This window comes from Candida metapsilosis (assembly GCF_017655625.1).
Source record: "Candida metapsilosis strain BP57 chromosome Unknown scaffold1, whole genome shotgun sequence".
Taxonomy (NCBI): Eukaryota; Fungi; Ascomycota; class Pichiomycetes; order Serinales; family Debaryomycetaceae; genus Lodderomyces; species Lodderomyces metapsilosis.
The window spans coordinates 1,297,927-1,320,969 of NW_027138159.1; the positions used below are offsets into that span (position 1 = coordinate 1,297,927).

General features: G+C 38.2%; 10 protein-coding genes across 10 annotated transcripts; 4 read left to right on the forward strand and 6 right to left on the reverse strand. All coding sequences in view use genetic code 12, as the record gives it.

The window, feature by feature from the left end:
• Positions 1-489: 489 nt before the first annotated feature.
• I9W82_000564 (uncharacterized protein) lies at positions 490-3,171 on the forward strand (the record flags this gene model as incomplete). Its single annotated transcript, XM_067694838.1, has 1 exon — positions 490-3,171. The coding sequence occupies one exon, from the start codon at positions 490-492 to the stop codon at positions 3,169-3,171; it is 2,682 nt and encodes an 893-aa protein (XP_067550589.1).
• Positions 3,172-3,189: 18 nt separating this feature from the next.
• I9W82_000565 (uncharacterized protein) lies at positions 3,190-3,522 on the reverse strand (the record flags this gene model as incomplete). Its single annotated transcript, XM_067694849.1, has 1 exon — positions 3,190-3,522. The coding sequence occupies one exon, from the start codon at positions 3,520-3,522 to the stop codon at positions 3,190-3,192; it is 333 nt and encodes a 110-aa protein (XP_067550590.1).
• Positions 3,523-3,669: 147 nt separating this feature from the next.
• Positions 3,670-4,575, forward strand: SEC13 (GTPase-activating protein; the record flags this gene model as incomplete). Its single annotated transcript, XM_067694860.1, has 1 exon — positions 3,670-4,575. One exon carries the CDS (start codon positions 3,670-3,672, stop codon positions 4,573-4,575), a length of 906 nt encoding a protein of 301 aa, XP_067550591.1.
• Positions 4,576-4,632: 57 nt separating this feature from the next.
• Positions 4,633-9,995, reverse strand: I9W82_000567 (uncharacterized protein; the record flags this gene model as incomplete). Its single annotated transcript, XM_067694871.1, has 3 exons — positions 4,633-5,550; positions 5,799-7,081; positions 7,388-9,995. 3 exons carry the CDS (start codon positions 9,993-9,995, stop codon positions 4,633-4,635), a joined length of 4,809 nt encoding a protein of 1,602 aa, XP_067550592.1.
• A 4,482-nt stretch (positions 9,996-14,477) lies between these two features.
• Positions 14,478-16,481, reverse strand: I9W82_000568 (uncharacterized protein; the record flags this gene model as incomplete). The annotated part of the gene is made up of 1 exon (XM_067694882.1): positions 14,478-16,481. The coding sequence occupies one exon, from the start codon at positions 16,479-16,481 to the stop codon at positions 14,478-14,480; it is 2,004 nt and encodes a 667-aa protein (XP_067550593.1).
• An 820-nt stretch (positions 16,482-17,301) lies between these two features.
• Positions 17,302-17,877, forward strand: I9W82_000569 (uncharacterized protein; the record flags this gene model as incomplete). The annotated part of the gene is made up of 1 exon (XM_067694893.1): positions 17,302-17,877. One exon carries the CDS (start codon positions 17,302-17,304, stop codon positions 17,875-17,877), a length of 576 nt encoding a protein of 191 aa, XP_067550594.1.
• A 539-nt stretch (positions 17,878-18,416) lies between these two features.
• I9W82_000570 (uncharacterized protein) lies at positions 18,417-18,983 on the forward strand (the record flags this gene model as incomplete). Its single annotated transcript, XM_067694905.1, has 1 exon — positions 18,417-18,983. The coding sequence occupies one exon, from the start codon at positions 18,417-18,419 to the stop codon at positions 18,981-18,983; it is 567 nt and encodes a 188-aa protein (XP_067550595.1).
• Positions 18,984-19,367: 384 nt separating this feature from the next.
• Positions 19,368-19,769, reverse strand: HTA3 (histone H2AZ; the record flags this gene model as incomplete). Its single annotated transcript, XM_067694916.1, has 1 exon — positions 19,368-19,769. The coding sequence occupies one exon, from the start codon at positions 19,767-19,769 to the stop codon at positions 19,368-19,370; it is 402 nt and encodes a 133-aa protein (XP_067550596.1).
• A 236-nt stretch (positions 19,770-20,005) lies between these two features.
• Positions 20,006-22,126, reverse strand: NPR2 (nitrogen permease regulating protein; the record flags this gene model as incomplete). The annotated part of the gene is made up of 1 exon (XM_067694927.1): positions 20,006-22,126. One exon carries the CDS (start codon positions 22,124-22,126, stop codon positions 20,006-20,008), a length of 2,121 nt encoding a protein of 706 aa, XP_067550597.1.
• Positions 22,127-22,296: 170 nt separating this feature from the next.
• On the reverse strand, positions 22,297-22,965 carry I9W82_000573 (uncharacterized protein; the record flags this gene model as incomplete). The annotated part of the gene is made up of 1 exon (XM_067694938.1): positions 22,297-22,965. The coding sequence occupies one exon, from the start codon at positions 22,963-22,965 to the stop codon at positions 22,297-22,299; it is 669 nt and encodes a 222-aa protein (XP_067550598.1).
• Between the last annotated feature and the right edge of the window lie 78 nt (positions 22,966-23,043).

Below are 23,043 nucleotides of genomic sequence, written 5' to 3' on the forward strand. Positions count from 1 at the left end.
GAAAACTCTAATTGATAATGTCGAATTTCACACTTTTGTGACACTATTACTTTTTATCACGACTTATCTTTATAATCAAAATAGATAAGCAAAGGATCTATCTCTCGCCGTTTTGCTAGATAGCATCTCATCCTCGATCCATTAAGCTTATTGAGTTTAGCGTACAAGAAGTGTTTGCGCGAATACACTTCTTATTAACTTTGAGAAGCGTAACGCAACACAAGCTTTCTCAGCCCCTAAAGCAACAACATCAACAATCAGGCAATTTACAACCCTATAATTTCAAAACTAAGCCTTAACCAGTATCACATACGTTTCCTCATTACTTCTGAATTAATCTCTTGTTGTAACATTCTTGTTTTGGTAATAGATGCGGCTTTTACTAAAAATAGAAAACTGAGTCGCGAAACGAGGAGTACGTATTGACAAAATATCGCATCGCAGTATCCCGTTCACCAAGCCCAACCGCTACACCCCTAACTACATCTCATGTCCTTAGGCAGCTCGTTTGAGAACCTACAAGCAGCAAAACAAGTCACTCAAAACAGTAACGAACCATTCAAGAAAAATTCAGTGTCATCAACAAATTTTGTCACTAATGGCAACTTGTCAGACAATCCCAATGATTTTATCACATATTTAATACCGGATTTCAATGCAGTCAAGTACTTTCAAAAGGATTTCATAGACTCGAATGAGTTTTATCTCATAGAGGAGTCTGAAGTGACAGGATTCGAGTTGTATTTGGTGGAACAATGGGTCATCAACAGACACATTGGTACTATTGTCACTGCATTCACCGGTAATGAACTGTCCAAAATTGCTGTTGTCAAATTTACAATCATCAAAAAGCCAACAAAGTATTATCCTTTACGATTTCAAGAGTACCTAACCGAGTTGATACAAAACCATTCACGAATGAAGACGGTGGAAAAGTCGAATACGACAAGAGCAAATTCTGACCATGATTTATTGACAATAAATACGATCTCAAGCAAAGCTCCAAGAAAGGAAAAGGCTGAAAGCAAGAACGATGTGTGTTTTGTCACTAACTTAACGTCACTTCCTCCGCATTTGAACTTGATACCAGTGTCCAACGGAGATGCCAGGGTGATGGAAGCACCATTTATTGTCAATTCCAATTTGAAGAGGTTACAGTGCACTGGTAGGTCAGTGTCACTAACAACTAGCAAAATCTCAGATGCTTGTGAAGACAAGTTTCGACAAATGTACAAAATCTACAATGTTAAAGAACCGGTAAATTTTGCCGTTAGAGAACTTGTTAATGTGGTGCAAACTTGTTTATTTTATTTTGATCTACTAGATGGGAGATACTGCACAGGATTGCTTTGTGTTAAGACAGAAGAAGCAATAAATAGTTGGTGGAACTTGATTGGATTGCCTCATTTCAATTCAAAACCAAATATCAAAGCTGGTATACTTCCAGCACGGACTGTTGCAGCAATAATTAGTTTGATTCTTAGTATCAGACTCCGATTACAACTTCTGGGAATTTCGGACGTTCCTAAAGATCCATTTGATTTTGAAAACTTTATGCTATCAATTAGTCTGTTTCAGAGACAGTATAAGTTGGAAAAGACTAGAAAATTGGATATGGAGACTTTGAATAAGTTGTTCACCACAACCAACTCGCGATTGATGCCTACAAGAAGCTACAATTATTTTGCACCATATGGAGCCAATGACGGAATTGACGAGTATGACTTGTTGACCTCGCCAACGCAGAAATCACCAAACACGAAAAGAATGTATGGGAAAAGAGAATTGAAAAAATTGACCAATGTAATGAAGAGTTCAGTGCAGGATAGAATAGCAGCTGCAAGTAACAGGGAGCCCGATGAAGTGAAGGGAAAAAGTGGAGGTATTCGAAATAGAATTGCCAAACTTGCAGACACAATGAGTCCACTTGATGTCGAGACGCAAGAATTGGATAATTTGGTGAAAAATTTCCTAGTGGGCAAGACATTGATAAAGTTGTTTTATGGTGTTCAAGGAAGCGCATTTACTCCCTATGAAACCGCTGATCAAGCAAAGTCGAAAGAGCACAAGCGAAAAAGTAAAGCCAACGAAGTCGATAGTCATTTGTACACTTTTGAAAGTTTACGAGACAGGATTATTCAAAATAGTAACATCCAATTATCTACGTACAATTCAAGATATGCACTTGGTTTTACAAAAAGGTTTGGTTTACAAAGTCGGAAAAATATACTGGATGAAAAAATTGATTCAACTCATCTTGGTCCACGTAGCAATGGTGGTCGTGAACGATCACTTCAATCATCTTCATTGGTGGATTCCTTTTTACAAATTGGTGACGATTCAGCCTCATTTGATGATACTAGTCTGACTGATGATCGTCGACTTAGTGTGCATTCAAATATCAAAGATGAACATACAAATGAGCTGTTAGTTCAATTCAAGCGGGACTTGAATAGAAGAAACTCATGGCCAAGTTTACTCAACAAGAACGAGGAGAATTTATCATCTTTTGTTCATTTCAAGACTAAGAATGCGCTTAATCCATCAGTTGTTGAAATATCTCGTACAAGACCTCGCAGTTTCAGCACAACTTCAATTGACACAACCGATCTCTCATTGGGGTCCATGTCAAAAGTGTCACAAATGTATCTTGATACAATTGATGATTTAATCAAATATGAGAATCTTCGTGATTATTACTTTGAAAACCCCAATGAAAACATGTGTGTTTCAAATGCCACATTGGCGAAATCCTTCCAATTGCTAAACATTGACTTGCTTAAGGTGAAAAACCTCAAGAATCAAGTATACACCAACAAGAATCGAATTGTGGAGACTGGTATTTCTGATCATTTAAATTATAATCTTGACATGTTGACCAACACCGTTGATCGATTATCATACGAGACGAGAATTGTTGGTAAAAAGATTAGTGAACTTGAAGAAAATTTCAAAATTTACAGCAATAAACAACTTGAAGCTGAAAAAAGATTGGAAACCTTGATTGGTGAAACATTGAGTCATCCAGATATGAAGGTGATTTTCACTGAACAACAACGGAGGGAATATGCTTTGAAATTGACTGGCGATGAGAATTTCGTTGATTGTAAAAAGGAAGTGGACACAATGAGTCTGAAGGTGATGAGGTACTTGTACGGGTTCTTTGTGTGAGTAGAAAATGCACGCAGCCTATTTCGATATGTAATCTTTAATCGTATCTAAAAGTTCTTGATTTTCTTTAACCAATTCTTGTAATTTGGAAGATATGTAGTCCTGTTTTTGAAGCTCCATCACCAACTGCAATCTCTGTTCTTCAAGTTGTTTGATCTCGTCTGTAGTGGCAGTTTCGCTTGTTTCTGGTTCCTCATGTTTACTCAATCGCTGAAACTCCTTCTCCGAAACTAAACTTTTGACAATGTTGTTAATTTTGATAATTGTCTCATCTGATTCATTGACTCTATCAGTAAGGGACGAAGTTATTGTGAATAATGCCAGTAGTTCATCCTCGGATTTCTCACTCATTTGGTACCATCCAACAAAACTGGTGTATATTTTCTATGACGCTAGTTTATTGACACGTCCCAAAAGGCGACGTCAACTGGCAAAAAAAAAAAAAATCGAAAAATTTAAAAGACACAGTAAAACTAACTCAACAACAACTCCTCAATAATGGTAACAATTGGGAACGCACACGAGGATTTAATACACGATGCCGTATTAGACTACTACGGTAAACGATTAGCTTCATGCTCTTCCGACAAGACGATAAAACTATTTGATATTGAAGGCACTGACAACTACAAATTAATCACGACATTAGTTGGCCACGAAGGTCCCGTTTGGCAAGTTGCTTGGGCACATCCTAAATTTGGCTCCATCTTAGCATCCTGCTCATACGATGGTAAGGCTTTAATTTGGAAAGAACAACCAGAAACTCAGCAATGGTCAATCATTGCTGAACACACCATACATCAAGCCAGTGTAAACTCGGTGAGTTGGGCACCTCATGAACTAGGAGCAGTCTTGTTGTGCACGTCCTCGGATGGGAAAGTGTCCGTAGTTGATTTCAATGATGATGGTACTACATCGCACGTTATATTTGATGCTCATGCAATTGGAGTCAATTCAGCATCATGGGCACCAATTAGTACATTGACTTCGTCGAAAGATAGTACTGCCAATTTGAAACAACAGCGTCGATTCGTTACTTGTGGGTCAGATAACTTGACCAAGATTTGGAAATATGATCCCGCTACAAACAATTATACCGAAGAAGCTAAATTGGAAGGACATACAGATTGGGTTAGAGATGTAGCATGGTCGCCATCAAATGTTATTCGCCCTTATATTGCTACTGCATCGCAAGACCGTACTGTGTTGATATGGACGCAGGATAAGGATGGTAAGTGGCAAAAACAACCATTGATGGAGGAGAAGTTCCCTGATGTTTGTTGGAGATGTTCTTGGTCATTATCTGGGAATATCTTGGCTGTTTCCGGTGGTGATAATAAAGTTACTTTATGGAAAGAGAATTTGAAGGGAAAATGGGAACCAGCAGGAGAAGTAGAACAATAAAGTAGATAAACGAAAGGGGATACTAAAATTGTCTATGTACATTTTATGTAGAATACTCTATAATTGATTTATAGTTGCTTCAATTATCCTTTCAACGTCTTTTGAAGCCTCATCAGCGGTCTCCAAAACTTCTGCATGACTAGCCATACCATCGTCCAAAGCCACTGGGTTTGGATGTAAGGCACTGGGTGGCTTTGCGCCAACACCAGCGTTAGTAATCAAGGACAATGCAAACACTCTCAATCCACAATGACGAGCAATGATCACTTCAGGAACAGTAGACATACCCACGGCATCTCCACCCAATGTTCTAATAGCTCTAACTTCAGCACGGCTTTCAAAAGTAGGTCCCGCAGCGAAAAAGTACGTACCTTCGTGGATTGGTCTAGTTACGTTCAACTCTTGAGCTTTTTCAACGAAAAGCTTCCTCAATGAATGATCATATGCATCAGATAACGGTAAGAACCTAGGTCCATACTCTTCCAAATTTGGACCACGTAATGGATGCCATCCAGCTAACCCAGGGAAATTAACATGATCTTCAATAACCATTAAATCACCGGGCTTGTAATTTTCATTAACTCCACCAGCGGCATTAGTCACAATAACAGTACCAACTCCCAAATCCTTAGCTACTCTAACTGGAAATGTCGTTTCTTGGAAACTGTACCCTTCATAAAAATGCAAACGGCCAACCATGCACATGACAGGCACTTTATTACTTCCAAGTAATCCAAACACCAATTTACCGGCATGGCCCTGGACGGTAGAAGTCTTGAATCCAGGGATATCGGAATAAGGGATTTCTACAATTGGAGTATCGGATGTCTTGTGTAATGTGTTTGCAATTCCACCTAATCCAGATCCACAAATTATCATTACTCGAGGACGGGCCAAGAGTGGATGAGCGTCCAATTTGGAGCTGATTGTGGAGGCGGCAGAGTGAATGGATTGCAAGTACTGTTCAACTGGGATCTGTTCTGACATGGAGAAAGTAAAAAAAAAAACTGGTGACTTATAGATTGGTGGAGATCTGTTGTTGCAATTTTAGAGACCTTTCGATTCTTTTCTCGCAGAGAAGAATAAAAAAAAAAATTGACAGACGGTGCTCCGTCGGGGTCTCCATAGAGCCTAGTACAAAAATGAAAAAAAAGCTTCTCTTCTATATACAAAAGATCTAGTTTGTGTCTAAGTGTAACTTACTCTGGCCACCAGTCAGGAACAATCGCCCTAGCGCCAACTTGTCTATGTCCATGTTCAAACGAAGGTATCTCAACTTTGAAAAATGGTGATTTATCAACCTCGGCCATACTTAATAAACAAAGTCCCATATCGCCTCTAACTGCCAATACTTTACCACTGGAGCTCTTCCTTTTCCTTACTGGTTTTGAAGATGATCCAAATGGGGAAGCAGAAGGAGGTGGAGCAGCTTTCGTTGCTTCGCTCTCCTTTGGCTCTTCTTCAAACATTGGTGACATTTCCAATTTGCTCAAAGTCGATGATGGAACTTGTTCAACTTCATTGGTCTCATGGAACGCAACTGGAACATCATCATCATCCTCATTCTGTGCTTGTTTTATTGCATCAACTGTATATTGATCCAAGTTGAAAAATTGTACAGGATATATTCTCTTCCTAATGATTCCATTATTATACGTCCGTATCGTCAATTCTTGACCCACATAACATCCTTTATCAAGAGATAGTCCATTGGTATAGTCCAAATTGCATTCAAATGGTAAGAGCGATTCACCACTAGGCGCATCAGCAGTTTCAAATACACCATTTTGAAATCTTCGATCAATTACATTAGATTCGGGAATTAGATGCGATGGAGTACCAAATTGTTGAGTAAAAGTATTTGAAAACACATCTCCATTGACACTTCCACTTTCAGGGTCGCTTATTCTTCCATCTGTAACAAACTTGAATCCAAAATTAGGTATCCTATTATCAACAGCAAACCCCAAAACCTTCTTAGCAAAACCTTGCTGGAAAATCACTTCGTTAGCTATAAACGAATTAGCCAGTTGCAAAGCATTAACAGGATCAAATGTGCGGAAATATTGCATTTGGACATCTTCCAACCACGAATCAAATTCCAATGAATCATTATAGTAATAATACGATGTCATTGATTTCTCAGGTGTGATTGAGACCTTGGCACTCAACTTGTGTAACTTCAACATCATTATCAACTTGTTTAATAACAGTTCATCTACTTCTAATAAATAACTTGGGTCTTGCTTCAACAACAGCTCCAGATCCAGATTAAGATCCTTCTTTTCACTATGGAACGGATCACAATACATAAACAAATCAGAAACAACTCTTCCTTTGGAATTCAAAATCATAGAATTGATACCTTCTCGAGTAACATAGATATTATAATCCGGATCATAGATATCTTCATGCATCAATCCATAGTTCGTCAGGGGATCAATCACTGATTCAAGTTGAGAATGCTTGAGTTCATTGGCACTAATTGTATGTTGCTTCTTCTTGACTATATTGGGTAATAATCGGGATGTTAGTAGTCCATTGAGGAACTTGGTTGCGTCGGGGCCTCGTATTGAGATTAAGCTCTTCAGTAGTTGGGATAGACCCAATGGAAGGACTTTCATTTGTGGAGAGAAAGAGGAATTAGTAATATGGATTGATGGAGATATTTTTGCGCGCAAGAAGAAAACCACTACAGTGTACTACGAGAAGAGAGTGATCTCTTCAATAAATAAACGTGTATATAAAATAAATAACAATCAATGATTGTAGTTAAGCTCAAGCTCTCTACCAATAGACCCCTTCCGTTGACTAGCACTCTTTACAACTTGCTCTGCCTTTTTCTTCTCGTCATCCTCCTCGTCATCTCCTGTATCAAAACTAACATTACCTCTACGAGCAGGAGGCACAATTTCAATATTGGAACCTGGTGCATGCATGCTTTCCTCACTAGGTGACATCAACTTATCCCTAATCCGGTCCGTCAAGTTTTGCTTATGCTTGATATCAGCACCATGAGTTAATACATATTTACTCAAATTGGTTTGCGAATGAGGTCTTGAATTTAAGGCACTTGAAATTGCCGATTGTGGTCCACTGTTTATATGTGATTGAGTACGTGAAATCTCTTCCGAACGAAGATCAAGATTACCATAATCAAAGTATCCATACCCACCAAGCAACTCGAAATCTGAATCTTCTCCTTCTTCAGAAGATGACAATGAGGTGGCAGTTTCTTCAGATTCTTGACGTTCCATTGGCGTAGTAGTACCTGATTCACTTCTAATTGTCAACGAAACTGGGTGTTTCAATGAAGGATCAGTAAGATTAACATGACTAAGTTCATTTTCAATCCGCAACTTTTGAAACTCGATTTTACGATTCTCAGATTCACTAAGATGCATAACAAAACTTGCATGTCTCTTGAGCAGGATTTTCAAATCATGAATAACCTTGTGGAAAGTTCCCAAAAATCTTTCCGTTTGACGATGTTTGGAACAAACAGTGATGATAATTTTATCACTGTGGATAATGTATCCAATTCCAAAACCTTGATCAATGGCTGGTGGAATACCAAATAAGCGTAATGCTGGGTTCCCACAATTTGAAATAAGTAGCTCAGGGTTCAGTAACTTGTCAACACAAGTATTAAACAACAAGGGCAACATAGTGCGCTGTTCTTCATCACTACCCTCGTCGTCATACGTAGGAATTGGTGGTAGATCTGAGTTAATCTCATTTAACCGTTTAGCAGCTTCTGGTTTATGAACCACTTGAGCAATAGACATGAAATGACGTTCAAATCCTTTTCCCTGCATGGCGTCGTGGTATTGTTTGCGATGCATAGTACAACATTCTTTGAAAGCAGCAAACTTTTCAGCTGTATTGGCACTTGTAATGTACAATTTGCACAAATTGGCAACAGCTTCATTTTGGACCGTGATTAATTCAGTTCTAGCATCTCTGAATTTACGAGTCATGATTGGTTCCAAAGTGTTTACAACTCTTCCATATAAGGAGTAGTTGGTTATTTGAAAACAAATTTGCATAATTGAGTCAACTGAAAGTCCAAATTCTTCAGCCAATCTTGATTCCAACTTAACTGTATGAGTTTTATATTCATGTTGGTTGATCAAATCTGCCAACGACGTTTCCGACAAATGAATAAGAAATTGCAAACGATCAGTTAAATTAAATTGAATCAATTCTGGTTTAGGCTTGAGTATTGTTGAATCGGCGAAGGTTACTGCTTCATCAAACAAAGTGTATTCAGAACCATTGATATTTTTAGCAAGTTTCAATACTGAATCAGTATAAATGTCACTAATAAACCGCAAGATGGCAGTACTGTCCATAGTCAATGATTCCCAAACAATTCCTGCAACTGAGTTTCTAGTAACAATCAATTGTAATTTGTCATACCATCTTGAAGTACAAGTACCTGATTGAATGTTTGATTCCGACAATACTGAAGATCCATGAGAAATTACTGAAGTTTTCTCTTGTTCAGTTTCTGGTGAATTTGAATCCAATACAACAACAAACAATGCATCATCAATTAGTTTCAATTGTTCTGGATTAGACTTGTTTAATTCACCTCTTCCCTTTTTCCAATTCTTCAAAGGTTGAGTAGTGATGGAACCAATACAATTTCTAATAGAATCTTCAACTGGAATTTTGTCAGTCGTGGCAATAATATCTTCAAAAATATCAACCAATTCATGATCATGGAATATGATTTGATGCTTTGTTTTAGTTTCCTTGTATATATCCTCATCAAATTCAGTCAATACTTCTAAAGAATAGTATTGGTTATTAGCAAGGATAATGATATGTCTTGAGTCATTAATGTGTTTGTATTTCTTCATACTAATATCAGAAGTACCACCTTCCAAATCAGGCATTCTAGTACAACCAAACAAATGATAAAAGCATTGCATAGTTAAAGGATTGTGGTTTTTGGGAGTAACATCTGGTTTAAATGTGAAATTTCTTAAAGTAACAATCAATTTTAAAGTAGAATTGACTAAATTTGCCGTACGTTCAGCTTGATTTGGTGGATGGATAGTCTTTGCATAAGGATCATCTTCCAAGATAAGGTATGGGTTCCTAGGTAAAATGTCTGATTTGATTTCTCCATATATGGCAGGAGTCATATCATTGTTGACAATGTTGAGATAGTTTTTATCAGGATGATTTTTATACAATGTTTCCAAATGCAATTGTATTAAATTGATGACATCGTTATTGACAAAGTCATTAGCTTCAAAAAGGAGTTGTTCATATTCCTCTGGTGAAGAAATTGGTTTTAAAGCAGCCAATAGTTGTTGTACAGTATGGTTTAATGAAGGTACTGGTAAGGCTGGTAAATGAGCTTCATGTTGGAAAGTGGTATTGTTGAAATCAGTGATAGTAGCCATTTGAGGGAGGAAGCTGATAATAAAGTGGGTGTTTAGTCTGTGTCTAACTGTTTATATATAAGAGCTTGAGTCTGTTTAATTGGTTTTTGGTTGTCAAAAATTAATTGATTTATATATTCATCTTATGAATAACCCCACAAATGAATTAAAAATCATTCAATTTATTTACTGTTGTTGTTGTATTACGTAATCTTAATCTTTATATTATTATTTTCTTGTTCGGAGTTTTTATGTTTGTGTACTAAACACAAGAGTATACATAAGGGACTCAAAGGACTAAAGGAAAGAAAGAGAGAATAATAACACAATCTAATTGGTTAATGATAATAACAATAACCAAATAACTCAAAGTTGCAAGGAAAGCACGTGTACAAACAGCCCCACCCTTACACTAAAAAGTTTATCAGACCATATAACACCACATTTGAGACTTTAGTTGAGTACGAACTTTTGTATCAGAGTAACTGTCCAATCTGCCCTCACCAGTGGAGACAAACATCGAGAGAAAGCATTGACTTACTAGTGTTTACAAACATCATCATCTACTGACAGTTAACACGTCCCTATACCAACCGTAGAAAAGTATTGAAATCAGATTTAACTTTTCGAAAACTACAAAAACTGCTTCTGTAGTGTATCATTAAAAGTAGAGATGAGAGTAATATATACCTACAAAGTTTGTTTTAACAATCTCTTTACAAACACTTATTTAATTAATTGGACAGAACGAGCCAAATTTCCACTAGTTAAGCAACCCCATTAAAGGGAAGCAATGACATTGACATCCCTGCAAACCTTCGAAAGACAATACAAAGTGGCCAATACTTTGAGCTGACATTAAAAATGTTTCCTTCTATTGACAAATCTGTCTTGGTTCATTTGTGTGCATATCGCCCAGTTGGCAACTCATCCACACAAACAAATAACAAAAGGCACACATCACCAACTTGTTAATTAACCACCAAAAAAAAAAAGAAGCTTAATCTCTTTGGTGTAATCATCAAGAAGGCAACTAATTTGCACTGAAAATGAATAACCTTGTAAGGAATTATTCATGGCGTATATTCATCGAGTTGGCTTCAACAGACTATTTAAGACAAAAAAAACTTCCACTTTGTTGAAAAACAAGGATCTACCGAAGAAATTAGGATATGTCCTACCCTCGACGGCCAGGAATATAGCTTTATTTTTTAGACTCAAATTCTCATTTGAATTTTCCCGAATGATCTCAAGTTACGCAAATTAAATTGCCGAGGAAGATATAGCCGAGGAATTAAAAAGAGTAGCTATGTTGGAAGTAAAATATAACTAAGGTATAACTTCACCCCCTAGGAGGTGAAGAGTGCCTCAACTTTGAAGACAAATGACTTGCCATCCCAGTCAAAGCTACTATACAAGCCTCATGAGGTTTAAGTATGGAAATTTACAATTGTTTGAGTGTTGCTGGATTGTTGAATAAATTGAAAAAAAAAACCAAATGCAGAACAAGCTTTCAGAATAAAGCTGCGCAATACTACTTCATGGGCTGGCCATTAATTCAATTAGATCAGTATCCCTCATTCCAGTCCAGTTTGGTAGTATAACTTCTGCATTTACCTTGGGTCTCTGGCAAATGAGTGAGCTCGACGACCAAGGAGAAGGCGATTGCAGTTAGTTTGATCTCTGTGATTCCTAGTCAAACTCCTTCTATCAAATTAGTACTATATTATAAGTGTGTACTTTAGCAAGCGAAAGGGACGACAGAAAAGGGTTTTGCTTTCATTTTGCTGCAAAAAAGAAAAGAAAAAAAAAAACAATAGACACTGGCTGTGTTTCCATAGCATGACTGGCAGCATAAATTTTAAGAATAGAAACTGACAAAGTAACACTGTAATTCGAAATTCACCGCAAGTTCTTTGTCGTGGTAAGCCTTGACGAAAATTGAGCCTTGGAAAAGGAGGTCGCAAAGCCAATACAGGTAAAAACAGCTTTAAAACAGTGCCCCCTAAAAAACTCTCCTCTCATACTCTGTTCTTAACTTGTCAGGGCAATGGAACATTCGGTATGCACGTTCCACAATAAGGGGTCTAAGCAACAACCTATATGTAGGATTGGTAACTAAATCTGTGTCGTGTTTACAATGTCGTAACTCGTAAAAGCTAAAAGGGGGAAAGAAAGAAGGGATGAAACTGCATATAATAGATTACTCCCTTGACAGACATGACATGGAATAGGAGAGATCAAATGCATTGACAGTAATGCAACCCCTTTTCAAGAGGAGGTATGAATAAAAGGGGACCAGGTTGTACATAAAGCCTTGCTAAAGATGGATGAGAAAATTGCCGCAACTGTGGTTCAAAAAAAGTGTCAGACAGAGTTTGTTTTTATACGGTGACGTAAGAAAGTGAACTGAAACAAGAGTGTGGTGAGTAAAATGTGTTTTCTTTGCAAATCAGTTGATCAAATTTACTAAACAGGAAATTTGAAAATTTGGGGTTTGGCAAAAAAAAGAAAAAGACCGCACGTGTATGGCAAAAACATGCGACTCTTTTTTCAATTTCCGAATGTGGAATTTGAGCGCGAATTGAGAAAGAACACAAGGATATAGGAGATAAAAGTCAATTGCTATTGCTTGGAAAATCCCTCATGGGAGATAAGCAAGTAAAGTGAATTGTGTCTGTAAGAAATCCCTCACAACTGTACAGTGCAGCTTCTAATAATAACTTGTACTAACAGGTCAAAGCAAGCATCTCCTCGAATGGTTAAACAATTGCTCATACGGAGTGTACCATTGCCAAGTACGGAGATACTTAGTGTATACATACGTCACTGGCTGAAAAGAACAAAAAAGAATTGCAAAGCAATACCGATTCTTCGCACTTTAAAACCCGAAATTTAAAAGAACCATAAAAAGAACTCGTAACAAAGCCACTGGTTCGAGATAAGCCTTTCAGCTCTGTGAGTCATGGTGCAAACGAGGCAAGCCACCACTGTTAGTATGCTCTACCACCACCACAATAGACTCACTCTTAGAAACTGTGTAGTTATAGAAGAAACTGTGAATCTAGATTGTGGATAATGCATATACGAGAATGTCGTGTATTGCCACAATTGTATTGTATCACGTGTAATACTCATACCACCACCATTACCACCACAGTTAGTCATTCTACAGTGAGTGCGTTTTTGTGTAATCCTCAACAAAAAAAAAAAGAGTCAGACACAGTTTTATGTTAAACTGTGTAACTACTATACAGCATATAACCGCTATAAAATATATAAATAGATAACAAAATATCCATCAAGAATAAATTTTCACTTCTACATTTCAAATCAACTTTACAACACGAATATAGAGATACCCATCAATTACACTATGAGCCACTTAGAAATAAATAACCTGGAAGACATCTTCCAAATGGATGACGAATTTGAACATGAATATAGTCAAGCTACAGACGATTCACTAATAATGTATCAATGTCCATACTGCAACGAACACTTGAAACCATTCAGTTCGCAACACAACTGCAACACAATTCCTGATCTAATAACAAAGAATAACGAGTTGATTGAGATAAATTACAGGAAATGGTTGGTACATTTCTCATAGGATAGACGAAGCTGGTTCTTTCATTCTATTGAGTAAGGGCATTACTGTCACCGTTTTACATTTTTTTGTCTTTGTTTTTTGTTGGGTTAGTTAGTTTTCTGGGGGAGGTTTACTAGGGATATAGGTTTAGTTCGAATACATGATTCTTTTACAATAGAAGACACTGTTGCTTTGTAGACTGTTTCGTATATACGGGTTAGCATTAGCTTTATTTTTCACAACTCCGAATACGCGGAAAACTTTTATTCAGACACTAAAAAGTATAAACACAGTACTCTTACTATCAGCGGCACACCCCTCTTTCTCGTTTCGCTTTCGAATGACAGAGTTGCTTGTGACTGTCTGCATAGACGCATAAGAGATTAAAGCTCAACTTACTAAGAGAGTGTGGCGTATTAACATTGTAGATCCTTTTCAATCCCCTCACGAAGCCACCCAGCCTCAACACATTGTTACATCTCTACTCTATGGATTGATGCTATTTCCAGTAACCCCAACAAACTTGGTTGTTTAGAGTTTGTCAATAGAATCTTATTTTGCACTACCCCAGATTTCAAAATATGCAGGCTGGAGAGGGGTGCGTTGAGCGATATCGGCCTTTAAAAAAAATAAACAAAGACGTCATGAGATTCTCAAAACAATGCATAAAGCATGCACTATTGTATGGGAAACGTTTTAAGCTTGCTCACCCCACATTCACATTCACGGTCAAGCGGTTGAACAAAGCTTTTGCTGTCTGGGAAGGCAAAATGACCTCTTATGAGTGACTTGCTTGCTATGCACTTGAAACAAGAGGATATTACTGGAGCTTGTGTATCCCCTATTTTCTATGTATTACTTTTTACCCCGGATTCTCTATTTACTACTTTCGGGTTTAGTCTACTCTGTCTTCAACAAAAGAAGTTATACACTTTATACCACCAGGGCTTACTCTGCAAAAGATTCCTCTGTTCAGCAATTTCCTGCTTCACAGCTTCTAAATCAACTTGCCGACGACCCATATCGACATTGATTTCATCAACAGAGAGCCACAATTTCGTCAACGGGACATTATTGTACCAGTAGTCATAGACTTTGTGAACCAAGTAACTAGCAACCAATACAATTCCACCCAAGTAGATTTGGAAAAATGAAGTAACATCTACACCACCTTTAGGAGGCCACAATGCAGCCCAGAACTGAAGCGCTAGAGTAGCGACAATTGTGATTATACCATACCAGGAAACCCATTTAGAGGAGACGTATAGGAGTTCTTCACGAGCCACTCGCGCACGATGGCTCAAAGCAGCATGGAATCGGAGTTGACATACATTGATCACCAAAAATGTGAATAGCGCACTCAATCCACTCAAGCTTAATAACCATTCAAAGATTGATAAAGCTGTTGAGTTTCCAGGGATACACACAAGGTACGCAAGCAAACCAAATGCAAATTGAATCAAAAGACACGCCATGGGTCGACCTTTGCGGTCGATAAAGTTGAGAAACTTGGGTCCTTGTTCCAAAGCACCAATAGCATTGAGAACCCTTGTGGAAGCAAACACTGACGCATTGCCAACTGAGATAACCGTTATTATAACCACTGCATTCATAATTGAAGGCAAAGCGTGAATATTTGCCAACTTGATGGCAATGACAAATGGTGATGTGTTGGTATCAATGAGTCCATCTGTAGTCCCTGTCAAGTCGGAGTTCTTATATGGGACAAGAAACCCAATCATGATAATTGACACCAAGTAGAATACAAGAATTCGATAAAATATCTGTTTTCTTGATCTGTTGATTGACGTTTTTGGTGTTGCTGATTCAACCGCCGCCAATGCAAACAACTCAATTCCAGCAAATGCAAATGTAGAGCTGGAGATTATAAAACACATATTCTTAAAAGGTGAGTGCTCATTGAATAGCCCTCCTTGTGGTTTATGCCAATTGGCACCTCCAATATACGGCTGACCAGGTACACCACCAGCGACAATGATAATCCCACAAATATTGAACCCAATCACAGCAACAACTTTAAGCAAGCTTAGGAAAGATTCAATCTCTCCATACCCTTTCACCCCAAACAAGTTGATAAACACTATGACAACGTAAAAGATGGTGACAAATATTGCTGGATGGAGGTGGCTATTCCAAAATTGAATACAAAGTGCTGCGGCAACCAATTGTAATGGCATCGTCACCAACCATTGGAGTGCATAATTCCATGCAATGGCAAACCCCACCGACTTGTTGATGAATAATGTGGGGAATGTGACAAATGCACCACTCACGGGGAATGCAGTAGCCAATTCAGATAAGCTTGCCATTGTCGTGAATGTGAAACTCCCAATAAACATCCAAACTAGTAATAACCCCAATGGACCTGCATGTGCTAAGGAAGAGCCCGATGTGATGAACAATCCCAGTCCAATACTTGCTCCTAGTGATATCCACGTTAAATGTCGTGTACGTAGCCGTTTACTTAACGGACTCATGGATGTAATAATGGCATCTTTCTCCAATTGACTGAATGTGGAGTAGTCAAACTCGGGATGTGCTGGATGTAGTTGAGATCTCGTGCGATTCTGTTGTCGTAGCAGATTGTCATCTTGTAAACTCAGTACATACTCAATTTCTCCTTGGTTTGCTTGTCGTTGGTCTAGTTTCCGAAAATGTTCAAGATACACCGGCGGTAGTTCCTCATAATCGAACGGCTTGAATGAATCGATAAAATTTGCAATGAGCAACTTTGGGTGAAATAAATGTCGTGAGATATCAGACTCACCTGTTGATCTAGTAGTTGATGGTGATACTATGCTGGAGGCGTGACTAGAAGTATGGCTAAAGGGGAATACTTCATCTTCGTTGATTTGTGACATTTGCTCCTTGTATTGCGACATAGCAACAGGCATGTGACTAGATGGGGTACAGTTGTAGTTCGCTGTATTTTAATCACTAAGCACTTGATTAATCCCTCTCCTTGTTGACACGATACTGTAAATACACTGAAGCTCCAATCGTATTTGTTATCTCCAAATGAGTGATTTTTTGTTTCCCATGTTTTGTTACTCAAAACATTTTGGGTTATTGTGATGAATATTTAAGTAATGTTGCATTTTTCTATCTTGTACTTGAACGTTTTGGAAGATTCTTTTTACAATCAATGCAGCGTATGGGTACCAATTAGCGAGGTAGACCATAAGCTCCATGATTAAACCACCACTAATAGTATTGATTATCGGATCTGATAGATCGCACCTAAATTTGCCTCCCTGCGCCTCGGTGGAAAGTTTAACCGCGGTAGTGTATATGGCTGTAGCTTTTGTGCAGGGCGCTACCGTAAGTTACACACCGTGACTACTCTACGGATGGTGCTAAGCCATTGGCTTGGTACTGCATAAAGGGTGAGAAGTGGTTAGCATACAAGATTAGTCTAAACAAGCTGGGCAGCTTTTGGTGTAATTAACTTCAACTTAGTTTTTGACTTCCCTCTTTTGGCGTCCTTGCACTGTGTCTCCAATACCCCTAATGGAAACGTACCACTGTCATGGCAAGTGACGGATGGCAAAGGCATTCCGTGACTTTGAAGATTGACGGTAATTTTTTTCAAAATGCATACTTTCTTTCGTGCTTGATCTTGAAACGATTCTGTGATAGTGATTGGCGGGAATGTATTTTATAATTTCCTGTGAGAAACAGGAGACATTTCTAAGTACCGCCTTGGACATTTACATGATAACCATGACAGAAGTGGTGAACTACTACGCTTCAGCAGCTTACAATGACCACCCAGATAGACGTGACAAGAGGTTCGGATACGCCGGTATTGGATTATATTGCCCAGTTATTCCAAATTTAAACTACCAGTATAGAGTACTGCAGTTAGAAGATTGTGGGGAAAACATGCAAACTCCATTGCGAGCCAAAATTTGGTCAGTTGTCAAAGGAATGGAGATATTAATTGACTTTCTCAAGAATCAATCCTTTAGTGATGTCAGCTTCGTACTTATTTGCGATGACCTAACGACAGTTAAATTGATTTTGGAATATGGACCTTCGTATATTGATCGGTATGGTAATGATCCCAGCGATTGGGTAAATTCCAAAGGACTACCTTTACAAGATGCCTATTTGATTGACAGAGCAATGGACTTGCACAGTGAATTGATGTACTTAGTTGACGAAAATGATTTAGAAAGTTTTGAATTGACGTACAGGAGAAAAGATTTTGACGCGAGTGGGCCCAGTACCGCTTGGGATTGGGCACAAGAAGCAGCTAACGACGAAGAGAATTGTGCCTACTGGTAGACTATGACAAGCTAAGAGGGAGAAGTTGACTAGTTTGGTTGGTGCATTACTGCTTCAAGTATGCGCTTCTTGAAAGAATTGGTGTGCACTAGTACACGTTTGTGGATAGACTGCCAGGACAGTCTCTCTTAGGGAACTGTCAGTAGATAGAACAAACTTAATGAAAGGACATTATATGCTGAGAGCCTCCTTGTAGAAGCGGAGTAAGTGAATGAATGTGAGTAATGTCGCGACAATACTTGGCACAAACTTTAACCGGTTCTATTATCTACTAGCCAGCTCCAATACATGACTCTTCCATGAATGCCAGTGGTCCTTAGTTTGCTTGTTTAGGTGATTGAATCAATTCTTTCATAGTAAACTCGAGTCTACATAGTAAGCTGTTTTGTGTAATATTTATGTGTCTGATGGATTCTCTGTCGAGATTGCGCGAGTGCCACTCTTCGTTGAAAGAAGCAAATAGCCTGAAGAAGATAAAGGCACAAAGACTAGCCACACTCAACTCTACCATCCCGACCCATTTGAACTTCAACTGATACATGAGTGGTATAGCTTTGAAAATCACCGCACTTTTAGTGAGAACTATTCTGAAACCCATATCAAAAGCCATCTCAACACAAGCCAAGAATAATGAGACATTCCGTAAATATTGCATTTCATTCGCCAACAAGCTTCATAAGACCGATGTTAAGTTACGAATGAATCTATTAGGAGAGAAAAAGATTAGGGTGCGACCTCTCAATGATAACAAGGCCATTGAGCAAGGGGCGGCATTTATATCAGAAACATTTATATTTAGTGTCGCTGGTGGTCTTATATTTTATGAAGCTTATCGAAGTCGGAAAAAGGCTAGTGATCAACGTGATGCCCTAGCTGATGATATTACCATTTTGCAAAATGAAATCGAATATATCAAATCGAAATTGAAGGATATGAATGTTAAATTGGATGATTATAAAGTGCCAGAAGGGTATAAACCAAAATACGTCAAAATTGGAGGTACCAGCATTCTGGAGAACCTGGCTGAAGATAAAAAGCAGTCCCTACCACAAGATTCCCAACAAGATACAAGCTCCCAAGAGGCATCAAAATTATCCCAGCTGTAGCAGATTGACACTGCTAATAGAATCTTGCACATAGAGTCAAAAAGCAAGCTAGCATTTTCATGTAAATAGGAAAACAACCCAATGCCAGTGTATATTTATTGAGCAAGAAAGGATAGATTTGACGACTACTTCTCCTCTACAGCAGATATAAAGGTCTTTAAATCAAAAATAACAAAATAGAAAGGAAATTACAAACTGTATATATAATACAAAATCAACGGCATTCAACCACCGCCATTTTCAAAGAACAAACAAAAAAGGAAACGCTTGAGCCTCCCATTTCCTACCTCCTCCACTTTTCCAATCTCTTGATATAGGGATGATCCACTCACACTCTCTTCCTCGCAACATCACTCCCGATTTGAATTGAATTATTCTCCTCATCTACTTGGTCTTTTTCTTCTCCACTTTCAATAACAATGCTTTGTTAATGTGAGGCAAGACACCACCATAAGCAATAGTAGCTTTGATCAAATTGTCCAATTCTTCATCACCACGAATGGCCAATTGTAAATGTCTAGGAGTGATTCTCTTGACTTTCAAATCCTTAGCTGCATTACCTGCCAATTCCAATACTTCTGCAGTCAAATATTCCAAGACAGCAGTTAAGTAAATGGCAGCTTTTGAACCAACTCTAATTTTGTTTTGAGCATTTCTTTTCAAGTATCGCTTAACTCTACCAACTGGGAATTGTAAACCTGCTCTTGCGGAATGAGATGTTGAAGATCTGGCAATTTCTGAGGATTTACCTTTACCTCCGTGTACTTTTCCTTTACCTCCTGACATAATTGGTTAATATATATCTGTGTTGTTTTAAGAAAAGAAAAATGGTAGTTGTTTGTTTATATTTCACAACCGAGAGAAAAGAGAGAGAAATACAAAAGAAAATCTAAAGAGATTCACTTTACTCTTCCTTTTGTTCTTCCACAAACAAAACAAAGTGTAAACAAACCAAAAAACAACCAGCGCGCATCAATCCATTTTTAGTCATCTATACACTACCCCTTTCTATATATACTCTCTCAACAATTGATAACACTAAAAGATCCCAATTTCTCAATCATCTTTTCAACTTCAGTACGTGATTTCTGTAATTCAGTACATATAGAATCAAAATGTTGAAATCCTTTCAACATCTTTATTAAATAAACCAAATCTTCTTCCGCTTCTTCCTCCTCGGCCTCTTTTTCTCTTTCCTTCTTGCTACAGGTATCCTCATTGTCTGTACCATCTTCACTAGCGAATGTATTAGACACAAGAGAGCTAGACGTCCTCCTGTGTAATATAGGTGGCCTTTTCGGCGCCGATCGTTCCTTGTGCAGTTGCTCAATATCAGATTCATCACTTGTAGAACTATCATCATCCTCTTCCACCACCTCATTCATGACACTCAAGTACTTGCGAGACCAATCAGAATGCTGGTGCTGTGGTGAAAGTTGTTGCTCCCTATCATCAATTGAAGAAAAGCTCACACGACGGTTGGAATCTGTTTTCAACGTCTGTTCATGAACTTTTGTTCTCAATAACAGCTCATCGTTGGATCTTCCTCCTTTCATCAACTTTCTCTTATGTTGCTGATGTTTAGCCCTTTGTTTTACATTGTTCAATATATGTTCCGGTTGTAGCAAATCACCACCTTCAATCGATCTTGTAACTAAACTAAGCACCGGATAGGAGTAAACTCGATATATTATTCCTCGCAATACCCCAAAATTAATAAACCGTCGAATATCTATATTTGCCAACAAATGTTTATGTTGTACATACCATTCTTTAACAGACTGACCTTGATTCAAAGAACGATACAAGTAAAACAAACTAGTCTTTGTGGGGACTTTGACATTGGCATATTGCATGGTAAACGACTTTGGTGATCGAGATAAGAAATTTTGGTGTTTCATATAAGGTGATGTACTGCTGCTAACACCACCACCACCACCGGCAGATGACATATTACGTCTCAAATTGAAAAATGTCAGTGGTGAACCACCACTTTCACCTGAGATTGGTCTGGGAGAATTTTGTGCCGGAGTGGTTGTAAATGATGAAGAGCGTAATGAATCTGATCCATTAGTCACAACATACGCTTGACACTGTTCAGCCATTCTCCCATCTGCTTTCAAAAAATCACCAATCCGATTAGTTGGGGCATAAATGTTGCTAAATTGGAAAATATCAATCAATTCAATACACTTGTAATGCATTAAATGTTGAATACACTGCTTTGTAACGAGATAATTGGCATCTGCTAGTTCACTTATTCTTTTGACTGAGTTGATCCCATCAATATATGGAAGTATTTTTACCATGGTTGGATCCCAATTGACATCCACTAGAGATTTAAGCTTGACTGTAGCTATGGGTACTTGGAATGCTTTCAAGTTGATTGGAGCTGGCAACAACGGGAATAGCTTGATATCAACTGAATTTGAGCTATCCAATGGGATACAGCATTCAGAATAGTTGTTCAAATCTTGATAAATTTGTTGAATTAAGGACTCAATTGACGATAAAGTGATACGCTTAGTTTTGGAGTGACCTGGTGCATTAACACTAGCATCATTCTCTGCTGTCGCTGCCGTCATCGGTATCGATGCCATCGACTTTTGGTTTCTATTAGCATACAACTCCAAATCATATTCATCAATCTTTAACGTGGAATCCACCTCATTAGCACTATTGCTGCCTTGATCTCTATAAAATGAATTATCTTTATCCAATTTACTCAAAATCTGATTCTGCTCCTCCAACACTTGAAACATTTGTCCCATACGTTTTATTGCTGGTTCATAGGGACTAACATCCCCCAATTCATAATTGAATACAAAACAAAAGTTGAAATTAAATGAATTTCTTGCGTAGTGGTCATTAACCATATTGACAGGGTATCCAATAACTTTAAAGTTGTTGATTTTGAAAGAAAGTAATTGATTGCATAGTTGGGGCTTGGGGATAACATAATTCTTCACTGTATCGAAGTTGAATAACCCAGTTGTCTCCTCCTCCTCGTCGTCGTCTTCATTTTTGATTGACGACGTAGTGGATATCAAATTTTCTGGAAATTGGTGTACTATCTTCGTACCTTCCGTAGGATGAAACACGGCATAGAATATAGACACTATAGGGATAAATCCATCTGACATTCCATAGCACGATTTGGTGGGGAAAAGAGTGGAAAGAGAAAATGTTCACCAAAAATGAAAAATTGTCCCTTTACAGTCAGGGTGGGTAGCGCATACCCATATACCAAAGTGCTACAAAGGAAAGCTCTTGTATCGTCATTTTAAATTCATACTTAATCTATCCTGAGCATCTATTCCACTTTCATCAAGTCCACATAAGTAGCCAATTCATCAACCGAATCGTACTCATCAGAATCGTCAATTTGTGCCAACTTTTCCTCCCTCTTGCGGGCTCTTGTGGCCGACCTAAAAGCCCTTGCCAGACCTACAACTTTTTTACTTCTTTGTTGGTAAACGAGTTCAAAACCACCCAATTTACCCTCTTCAACTTTGTCCTGTAATTGTTCACGCAATTGTAAAGCTTTGTTCAACAACTCAGCATCTTGCACTCTCTTACCGACACTGTTTCTCCAGTCCGAAGGATCGTCTCCATACTCTTCGACATAATGAGGTCCCCAATCCTCAATATACAAAACTGAATTCTCACAATCGGAAACAATGGTGAAATTTACATCTTTAAGAATTCCCATCCCCTTGTTCTTACCTCTACCCTTTCTTCTCTTAAACTTTGACAATATGAGTTGCATGGTTGAAACAACTGCCCAAAGTTTAGCCCTAGCTGGAGTGACAACAGGTGTGTTTCTCTCGTTACGATCAAGCACTAGTAACCTGTGACCACCAGAGAAATGTGGGTATACAGGGCAAGATATACCAATGCCTGCATAGCCATCGTGTTGGTCGTTTCTCCCAGGCAAGTTCTTGTAAGCACCAGAAACGTAAATATTCACGTTTTCAGGCATCTTTTCTCAAAGGTGATGAAAGTGTCTATCTTTAGCGGAGAATACTACTTGAAAGAAGATATCAATTGTGGCTTATCT